Raw genomic sequence first — 10,841 nt, forward strand, 5'->3', positions numbered from 1 at the left:
GTCAAAATTTATGTACCTCCCACTAAATTGAAAATATCACTCATAATTTAGTGAACCATGTAAGATTAAGATTTTAACAAATAATTTAGATAACCATATGATTCTCGTACCAACACTAATTCATATTTTTTTTAGTATAATATAGAAATACAAATCCTTCACCGAAAGTTTCTAAATAGTTTTTTCATTCACAAGACTTGAACTTGAACTATTACTTAAGGGAAATTAAACATGTATTAGTATCACTTGAACGATGATAAAACATACATTTTTATAATAATAATTATATGTAATATATTAACAGTTAATACTCAACTGAAAAAAATATTTCAATTTCTAGTTATAAATCAAAATATGTGTGTGTATGCATACATGAGTAGGATTAAGTACTGCAATAATTATATCACTAGAAAAGTTTGTTGGGTGGGCCTTTGGCCCTCCATATTATCAAGAAAAAAAATGTTTGTTGGGTAGATGTGATACCCAAATGATATCTAAGAAACTGTTTTGTTTTGTAGTTTGGAAGAACCTGTTAATATAATGTATTAATTTATTTACCTGTGTATTTTTTCAACTAACAAAAAGAACCCGTTTCAGAATCCCCCATATCCTAATTCTAATTCCTATCCTAAGGGGTTGTTTCTTCTCATGTCTAATAACAGCTTCATGGAACAATCTGTGTATAACATGATTAGCCACAAATGGTGAGGATGGGTAACAGAATAATGAAATTCAGTAGGATTTGATGCCTATTAAGAATGACGAGATGCCTTCTATATCAAGAAGAAATCATATAAACTATCCATTGTTTGTGAATATGAAATTAAATCTATAGCTCATCAGGTCGTAACTCAACTAGAACTAGCAATATAAAGGAAAACTATCAGCTTGTCACTTTGTTGCGAATCAATCATCTACAACTCCTTTTCGCTACACTAAGATACTGGTACAATGAGAAGAATACAGTCCAAGAAACTTATTAGCAAGCAATTGAAGCGCGTTGAAATTCCATCGTCATCTCTCTGGTTTCCCATACAAATGGAAACTCGGCGACCACAGCAAAACTCAATACAAAAATAATGCCGAAGATCACTAAATGCTCATTTATCTAACTCAGCATGAAGCTGCAAAACTGAAATAGCTGCATTCTTTGCACTGTACCCAAATTTTTTTTCCAGTAATGACTAGTGTGGTTTCGGCACAAAACCATCAACAGCAAAGTTTCGAGTGGCAGCAGGAATAGCTAAACGAATTCCATCAAGCTCAGGCTTAGCGATCACTTGGCAACCCAGACGTGATCTGTATAACAGCCAAAATTAGTCTAAGAACTTTGTGGAAGAAAATGGAAAATAAAAATTTCAGTTCCTAAGTTACTTGGATAAGAAACCCACGTTTCAGTAAGCCCAAAAGCTAGGTCCAACATGTCATTTTCCTCATCAGTTGGATCTTCCAATTTATTGTATTGTTCTACGTCCTGCACAAAGTTCAGTAATTTAACTCTCTTGTAAGTGGAAGACCGTATTTCAGGAAAAATAAATTAATTAATCTCAAGCAGCAATTTACTGCATATATCACCCATGATGTACCATGATTATAACATGGCAAGTTGAACATGCAAGCGAGCCTTCACATGCTCCTGCAAGCATCCAGTATGAAATTAACTTTCAGTAAAAGAAAATGGACTGACAAGAAACTTGAGAATGTAAATTGAACTGTAAAGACAAAAGCGCTTAATGTCAATAAAAAAAAAAGCAGCATCTGAGAAGAGTCAGCATATCATCATGAGACTCATGACCAAGGTAACATCTATAACAGGCTACCAGAATAAACAAGATTTTTGGGAAACCAACCAAAAGATCATCCCATTATGGATTCATGGATCAAATGATGTCATTGTGCTCTATCAAACATAAAAACCAAACATCAAGAAACAGATAATTCATGCCTTCAAGTTCAATGTCGTTTTCATGAGCAGCTTCTAGCATAGACATTCCGACAGGGACTTTGATAAGCTTTTCCTCGCCATCCTTGTCAACAAAAGTCACAGATATCCTGCATAGAATTATCTCCAAGCGTAAAGGGGCAGATCATAAAAATGACAAATGTGTATTGTTATTTAAAATTCGATAAAGATATGGGGCCTTGATGCTGCTGCATTTAACCAAGGATGCTCCTACATTCTAACATTCAATAAGTCAACTGTCACACTCCCATGATGCACTATTCTCATCAAATAAAATACATGGCAAGGTACATCACTAACTGTGTAATATGTCCTAAGCCAAGTTAACATTGACTAACCACCCTCAATTAAAAAGCCAGTTGGGCATTTAATAAGTACGTGGATTCTTGACGTGAGACATTTTACGGAAAATATTTCAAGGAAATATGACCAGCTGAAACAACTGAGGTCCAAATATTACTACTGTTGGCACTTGGCAATTGCATATTGGTTAAAAGTATCAAACTCTAGCATCAACCTAAATCCTGGTCAAATATCATGCCCCCATGATTGAGAGCATGAATAGGGGAGGGAGGGGGGGTGTTCAAAGTCTTGCTTATGCTCTATGAAAAATCTGATCATTCATTGTTATTTGTTTGTTACTCTCAACACCACTTTTCTAAGTTAAGGCTCAACAATAAGTGCATGCATGCGTGTGACAATATGCAAAATTAAAAAGTTACCATGTTGTACATCAATTCAAGCAATTCTCTTTTAAGCATCAGTAAGTAATCTTAACAAAATAATGGTGAAATACTGAAATGATATAGATAATCAGCATTGCTTCTGAATCCAAAGTTATAATACACACACAACCATTACCATGTTTTTATGCTATGATATATTTACAAGAGGATAGCATACTCCCCCACAGAATCTGTAATCTCAAACAAAAAGAGCTTACGTTTCTTTCTGTTCACTCTTGTCCTCGGTGTCATTAGTAGCTACTGTTGATAGAAAATTATGCTTTTCAAAGATGGATCCTTCGTACAACTTAGTAAATGAATGTTGTTGAAACTGTTTTCAAAAGAAAAAAAAAATTACACATGAGATACAGAGATAAGCATAAATCAATGCCATAATAAAGTGAAAATTTAACAAAACTAGATCTCCAGTAATCCAAAAGCAAATGTAATCATGCATATCTACATTTTCTAAAATTATGGATTGCACAACCATTTTTCCAGACAACTGCCAGCTTGACAAATATTTACAATGTCAACAATTTCAATCTTTAGTCTTCTAAGCTCTCCCCTATTCCTAATTCCTACAAAATACATTCTTGATTCTTCCATCATAAAATTCCATATTTGACAGAAGACTTCTAGATTTCCGGATAAGTTCATTCCTCAAGTATTATTTTAATCACGATCGATACAATCTCTAGTAACAATAAATCGAAGGCAACCAAATACCTTTTATCCAAAGCCAAAACATGTTACATTTATAAACATTTCCAAAATAGTGAGAGAAAAATAGAAAAACATTGCATAAATTGGGACCATTTTTCCCATTCCTGTAACAACAAAGACATTAGCAATTTTGGTCCAGAGGGGACTATTGTCGACTTCCAACCCTGAAAGGCCCTTACACTCATGAAAAAGGTTAACCTCATCATCAAACTTTCTCAATACATAAAAATACATCGATGCTTATATTTGACACAAAGACTTCCGTACTCATTACCTAAAAAGGTTTACCTCCCCTTCTCTTTTTCTTTAACTTATGTTTCAAGGATGGAGAGAAATATACTCTGCATATGAACAGACCTTTTCCCTCATTGACAAAAAAAAAAAACCCAAAAGATTACGAAACTAATGAAAAATGGACTTTATCTCTCCAAAAGATCCAATCTTTTGCACTGTTTCCTGATTCTAATAATGTTGTAAACACAATACCATGCCTAAATAGCAATTACTAGTACTACAAGGATTCATAACACATATATATGAACAAGATTACGAAACTTGATGGAAATTAAACTTGCAGAAAAGAAAAACACAAGAATAGAAAATAAAATTCAAAATTTTCAATTCTGGGTATTCAGCGATTGTTACTAAGAAGATTAAAGAAGAGTACTAACCGAAGGTTGCAGGCAATGGTTTCTTGAGCATTGAAGCAATCCTACTCTACACAAGGATGATGAATAGTTCCCTGTGAATTAGAAATTTCCATGAACGATCTTTAATATGATGATGCAGGTTTTCAGAGAAAGAATGAAATGAACAGAATATGGAAACGCAGTAGTAGAGTGCATACTTAGGTGATTGGCGATGGAAACTCCGACTCTAGCTAGTTTTGAATGCAGGTTCAGCATTGTGGGCATAGACAAAACCCTAAAATGGCAGCGAAGAAGATGATAAACCCTGGTGGTTGCTCGAACAAGTGTCTGTGTCTGTGTGGATTGGATTAGGGTTTGGTCATTTCAGATGATCCTCTTCTCTAACATTGCGTATCTAATATGCTATATAGATCATTAAATTCTTTTCATTTTACTTTATAGCCAAATTTTGCTAAATAAATAACTTTTTAAGTTAAAAAAATATTCACCAAAATAAAAACATGATAATGGTAAAATCAAAAATATGATCAAAATTCTAGGTATCAATTTTTAACTTCTAGTGTGCTCTGTTGTGAGCTCTGAGCTATCCTAACTATGTTTTAGGTGGCTTGGGAGAAATGGTGCAGGCAAGTCGTGGTGCAGAGTGACTCTACGGATGTTGTCTCTTTGGTGAATTATGGTTGTGAATCCATTTTCACCATGGGTTGGTGCCATTTATGGGTGGCTTAAGAAAAGCTAGAGGACTAGTGTGGTGCATGTTTGAAGGCAAGCAAATCGTGTTGTTGATCGTTTAGCTAGTAGTGCTCATGATTTTTCTTTGGGTTTTCATTTGTTGGCTTCTCCTCCTTTGGGTTGTAGTTGTAGGGATTGTTTGATTGCAGATTTGTAGGGTGCTTCTTTTCTTAGAAGCGTTCTAGGAATTTTGGCTTTGGCCAACCTTCTTACCATAAAATAATTAACTTTTAAGGTTCAATATTTGATTTTAACCTCTTATTATTGAATGATTTATTTTAGTCATATTTTAGAAATAGTCCCATTTAAATTTTTAATTCATCATGTAAAGATGCATAACATAATCATGATAAGGATTTTCCAAAACTTATACTTAACTAAGGCTTGTGATTTTGGAGTTTTTTTTAATAATATAAAAAATAAAATTTTACCATAAAAAGTATTTTAAAAATAATTTACCGATTTGGGGTAGTTTTCAATGGGGAGAAATTGAATATTTGCGACCGAAAATAAATCCGCCACAAAATCCTTCTCAGTGCAACCCAGGCATATCAGTCACGATGTTTTGCGACGAAATGTATATCCGTCACTATAGTTTGCGACGGGACGGAAACCTATCACAAATTTCTTGTCGCCATGCTTACGACGGATAATGTATCCGTCACAAATCAATGTTAGTGAGGGGAATTTTGCGGCGGATTAATTTTCCGTCGCAAAGAGCCCATGTTGTCAATTGTTTTTGCACTATAATTTTAGTAAAAATGTTTTATCTTTTACATTTTTTAAAAAAATAACCTTTGTATTTATGCTTTTTAAAATAATTAAGAGACTCCTGGATAAGCTTTTTTAGTGAAATAGTATTTTAAAATTGTAAAAATTTTAAGAAATGTAATTTAACATCTGTCTTATGTTTTTTCTCTATGGTTTAACATTTGTTTCCATTGTAATCTAGAAGTAGAAGTTGTAATGTAAGATAAATCAGTGAAGTCCATTAACGTGTTCTTCCTTTACCAAGAATGCATATTCAACAAGTGTATTAGGGATACATTTTACACACCCTTCAAATGATATTTGCATATCCAAAAAAATCTTGGATGATTTAGAACATCCTTTACTTTTAAGGTTTAATACAACTTCAATCCATTAAATACAAAGACTTTCTTCCCCGCATATTGCTAATAACATCCTGTGTATGCAAAAACATATCACTACTAGCAGTTACCTTATATACTGTGTAGTGTAGAGCATCATATATATATATATAGATCCTATATACCTTTGGACTTAATTCATGCTATGCATCATTAGCTAAACGAGAAGTGGGTATTGCCTGCAACTGCTGAACTCTTGTTATGGTGAGCCCAAATTTCTCTTGCATATTCAAATTGGCAGGACTAATATTTGAAGGAAGATCCCAATTAAAGCAATGCACCAATTGAGCTAAAACCAGTTTAACAGTAACCAAACCCAGTTGAGCCCCAGGACAACCTCTACGTCCTGAACCAAATGGTACTGAATGAAACTCTTTCCCCTGATAATTCATTTTCTTGTTGACAAATCTCTCTGGATAAAATGTTTCAACATTTTCTGACCAAACATTAGGATCCCTCCCTATTGCCCAAACATTTACTATGACTCTTGAATTTTTCTCTATGTAATAGCCATTGATTGTGATGCTCTCTCTGCATTCACGAGGGATTAGTAAGGGTGCAACAGGGTGCAACCTTAATGTCTCATCCACAACATTGTCCAAGTAACTCAACTTCACCAAATCATTCTCCTCCACCATTCTTGAAATTCCCACTTCATTGTCTATCTCATCTTGTAGGATTTTCATCACCCTTGGATGGCTCAAGAGTTCTGATAAAGCCCATTCGATCACGGTTGCTGATGTTTCAATTGAGGCTATAATCATGTCTAGTAAAATAGCCTTGATGTGAGTTCGGTCCATGATGATGACATGGTTTTGGGAATTCAGAGGTTGGTTCATCATTGAGAGTAGTATGTCTACAAAGTCTTTGTGATGATGATGGGTTTTGCCTTCCTTATTAGCAGTTTGTTCATGCTCTGTTATTATCTTCTCCAGCACCACATCAAGTGCTTTACTGGTTTTCTTGCACCTCCGTGTTAATCCCTGGTGAAATTAGATAAATAAACTTAATTACTACCTATCCACACCTTCAATAATGTTTGGTTCAAAACTTAAATTCTCTTCCGAGTGAGGAAAAAATAAGAGAAATGAGTAATATGATAGAAATGTGAAGAAATTAAATGAGATTGAAGAGAAATAGAGATGTGAATAAATCAATACTCCCTTCAAAAGTCGCTATACACATTGCACTGAACTAATTATATATCGAAACACTTGTTAAGTTGTAATACAACAATTAGGAAATCATGTTGTTTAAATCATCCGAGCTAAATATTAGATTCAATCACTCTAATTTTACGTGATTCAATTATATTTTAACATCTGACATAAATTAGAATTTTTCAAGACAAGTCAAAATATTAGTGGTGTAACTAAAATTGCGAGTTTAATCGAATAAAAATCTTAGGGATTTATAAAACCGTAAATAAATATAATTGATGTTCTACTTTTCATAAAAAATATCATCTAAATTTTTAAGTTTTGCCGTTAAGTTTGCATACTAACTACTTTTTATTGGTTAACCGGAAAAATAAATTGCACTCTCCAAGGTTTGATCTTTGGACTTCCCTCACCCTACCCACATCACTCCTAACTCTTACGACTTGAGTTATCATTTGAGAATAACAACATATGTTTTTTCAGGAATTAAAAACTAACAAATATTTTTCAACAATTAAAAGCCTAAAATCAAACAATGTTTGATATATTTTCAGGGAGAAAAACATATTTTAGCCAATAAAGAATATGGAATATATATGTGGACACACACCTGAAGGTCAAATGGGCCTATCCAAGGCACAAAATCAGCAAGATCAAAAGTTCCAAGCAAAGTGAGAGCTTCATGAATTAGCCTCTTCAAATCATGTTCATCATTCTTACTACACCCCAATATCATCTTATACACTATATCCTCTGCAAGATTCTCCAAAACCTTGCTAAGATTCACAACCTCACCCACTGCTGCAGCTTCCTCCAGCGACTTCACCACCACACCAAGCTCCTCCTTCCTAATAGGAGCAAACAGCTCAATTTTCGACGTCGTAAGAAGCTGCAAAACACACACCTTCTTCACGCTACGCCAGTACGAACCATACTCACAAAACGCCAACCCTTTGTTTCCGTAGAACAAGATCTTAGATACTGGAACCTTTGGCCTGCTTGCAAAAACGAGGTCGTGCGTTTTGAGGAACAGCTCAGCGGTTTCAGAGGATGAAACCACAATAGTTGGAAGTTTTCCCAGTTTCAGGGACATGATGGGACCATGTTTTTGGGACAGGGATTGAAGTGTACGATGAGGCAAGGTACCTATCATGTGAAGGTTGCCAATGATTGGTAGTGATGATGGACCTGGTGGTTTTTTCCCATCTATGTTTCTTTGTTTTTTTGGTTGCAACAACAATCTGAAAATTATATGTATGAACATGAAAACAAGGCAAGCTTGTACTACTACTATTGCTGCAGAAAACATGTTTGCTTACTTGTTTGTTTGCAATGGATGATGAGGTTGGACCAAAACTATGCTTAAGGCATGATGAAATAGATCGGTGCTTGCTTCTCTACTCGGCAATCTATATCTGTAGAATAATGGAGACAAGTGGAGAAATGTGTGTGAAAATGAGATGCAAGAATGAGTGAAGTGTAAATGGATCACTCTGATTATGGTTGACTTTAACTATTTTATTTATAAATCACTTTTTATTACAAGTAGTTTTCTTAAGTACGAATTGTCAATGCAAGAAGCTTATAGAAGAAACTCTGTCCAATAATTTAATCTTGGTTCAAATCATGATTGGTAATTAATATATATAAAAAGCAAATCAATAGAGATGACACATGCATACAATTCATTGCATTTCCTGCGTTGAATCTTCTCCAATATTTAGGATTTCTCCTAACTACTATTTTCTAAGGACCAGAGTAAATTAATCACTCAAATAACGTCAGACAGATTAAAGCTATATTGATGCGAAGCTAGCTTATTATAAACGTCAGACAGATTAAATCTACAGACATAGCTGCAGGATGCAGCATCAGCATCCCCTAGAGTAAATATTGAAGAACAAGGTGTTCGTGTTCAAATATTATTTGCTTTTGATATTTACTCATATTTGTTGTTGATGACTTGATGTATATGAGCAGAAACAACCACAATATCCTAAAGGAAAACAAACTCCTTATAGAACTAAATATACACTCCACTGATTCCAGTATCCAGATAAGCAGGCACACTTTCAACAATATATGATTCACTCACCATAGCTCAAATTAGTTGAATTGGTGTTGTGATTTGCATAACGCCAAGTCATGGTAAATTTACTTGATGTAGCTGAAGAAATTATAAATTAGAAGAGTGCAATAAAATAAGTTGAATATAGCAGCACAAATTAGAGAAATTTAAATGAGTTCAAGATAGAAGCAAATCCTCAGAAGCATTTCTAAATAAATGAAAGTGTGTTTGGAAATCTGACAAATTTTCACATTGGATACAACTTAGAAGTGATTCTAAAAGGTTTAAAAGTGAAACCAAACATCCTATTAAAGAGGCCAACCTTGCATAATTTATGCGTGCATGCATTAAACAAGGTGAATCCCTCCCTTCAATGAAACTAGACTTGGCACATAATTTACAGCTTGAAATGGGCTTCTGTCTAAATACAGATATGGGTTTCTGTCTAAATACAGATCCTTAATTTCCTCTGTATCAACTCGGTATGACTTGATTTTTCCAAGAGTCATCTGCATAAGAAGCTCATTCCCCTTCCAGAAAACCAATGGTCTAAGCACTCCTCTTACATGTTTTATAGTCCTCATCTGGGTCCAGGAACCAAATCCACCCATCACCCATATGTCAATACTACTGAATGGGGTATTATGATAACAGCTACAGCAAACCAGTGAGATGGAGTCATACAACACAGTTAGAGATCTAGGATGAAGTTGGCCAATAAGAACACCAGGTGGCTTAGGCACAATTTGGAAAACCCCATCATCCATATTCAATGCCACGATTACATAGTCTCCTTGGTAGGTTGCCCACCAGTAGAAAGTTCTCTTAAAGCACATTGCAAAACTATCACTACGAAAACCAAAAAGCTCAGCATTGGAATTAGGCAGCACTGTCCAAGAATCAGTACTTAAAGTATATTGCTCCGCCCAAATGTCGCTAACCGCATACCGAATCCTTATAACCTTAAAATCATTACTGGAATAATCATACCCCATTCCAACTGCTTCAGAGAATCCCAATCGCTCAAGGGTGTGAGGAAGGTATCTAAATTCTGTGGTTGATGGGTTATACAAAAGAACCTGCGAATTATCTCCACTGGACAAGCATAATATACCATTAGAGTGACCACAAATTCTGACCCATTCTCCTGCGGGAGACAAGGTTAAGAGTTTACATGGCAGGGTTGCCAGGCCAGTCCTAGAGTTTGTTAAGGAGGGATGCCTGAGGAGCACGTCAGTGGCGGCAGAGTTTTGGTTTTTGAGGAAATGAGAAACTTGGCGAGACAAGAACTTGGTGTCATTGCAAAAAAGAGCATACCAGTGTTTGCACACACATTTGAAGCGCATCAAGGACTTGCATGGCAGTCTCGTGAGGATTTCCTCCACCAACTCTTGAGGTAGATTTGGAACATTCTTCATTACCTCCTAGCCCTAGTCCTACTCTTCACTTGGACTTGGTATATATATATATTAGGTTTTGAAGTAAAAACTGTTAGGCAGACAATCTGCTATTAATTGTGTTTCCTATTATAAATTGTATTATTTAGGAATAAAATCAATAGGTTTATTGTATATTATTTTTATTCCTATTTTAAGTTGCACATATTAGGAATTGCAATTATTTGTCATTAAGGGCGTTGGAAAATCACTGCAAAATCAATGGAGAC

The 10,841-nt window shown here is 34.9% G+C and overlaps 3 protein-coding genes across 3 annotated transcripts; all 3 read right to left on the reverse strand.

The window, feature by feature from the left end:
* Positions 1-750: 750 nt before the first annotated feature.
* LOC130711433 (uncharacterized) lies at positions 751-4,472 on the reverse strand. The gene is made up of 7 exons (XM_057561048.1): positions 4,262-4,472; positions 4,086-4,156; positions 2,907-3,019; positions 1,946-2,052; positions 1,587-1,636; positions 1,392-1,474; positions 751-1,299 (listed from the first exon to the last, which is right to left on the reverse strand). The coding sequence occupies exons 1-7, from the start codon at positions 4,326-4,328 to the stop codon at positions 1,185-1,187; spliced, it is 606 nt and encodes a 201-aa protein (XP_057417031.1). The 5' UTR covers positions 4,329-4,472; the 3' UTR covers positions 751-1,184.
* A 1,311-nt stretch (positions 4,473-5,783) lies between these two features.
* Positions 5,784-8,579, reverse strand: LOC130711430 (cytochrome P450 CYP736A12-like). The gene is made up of 2 exons (XM_057561045.1): positions 7,718-8,579; positions 5,784-6,930 (listed from the first exon to the last, which is right to left on the reverse strand). Exons 1-2 carry the CDS (start codon positions 8,414-8,416, stop codon positions 6,091-6,093), a joined length of 1,539 nt encoding a protein of 512 aa, XP_057417028.1. The 5' UTR covers positions 8,417-8,579; the 3' UTR covers positions 5,784-6,090.
* A 657-nt stretch (positions 8,580-9,236) lies between these two features.
* On the reverse strand, positions 9,237-10,715 carry LOC130711432 (F-box/kelch-repeat protein At3g06240-like). The gene has a single exon (XM_057561047.1). The coding sequence runs from the start codon at positions 10,591-10,593 to the stop codon at positions 9,523-9,525; it is 1,071 nt and encodes a 356-aa protein (XP_057417030.1). The 5' UTR covers positions 10,594-10,715; the 3' UTR covers positions 9,237-9,522.
* Between the last annotated feature and the right edge of the window lie 126 nt (positions 10,716-10,841).

The sequence above is a fragment of the Lotus japonicus genome, chromosome 4 (genome assembly GCF_012489685.1).
Source record: "Lotus japonicus ecotype B-129 chromosome 4, LjGifu_v1.2".
NCBI lineage: Eukaryota > Viridiplantae > Streptophyta > Magnoliopsida > Fabales > Fabaceae > Lotus > Lotus japonicus.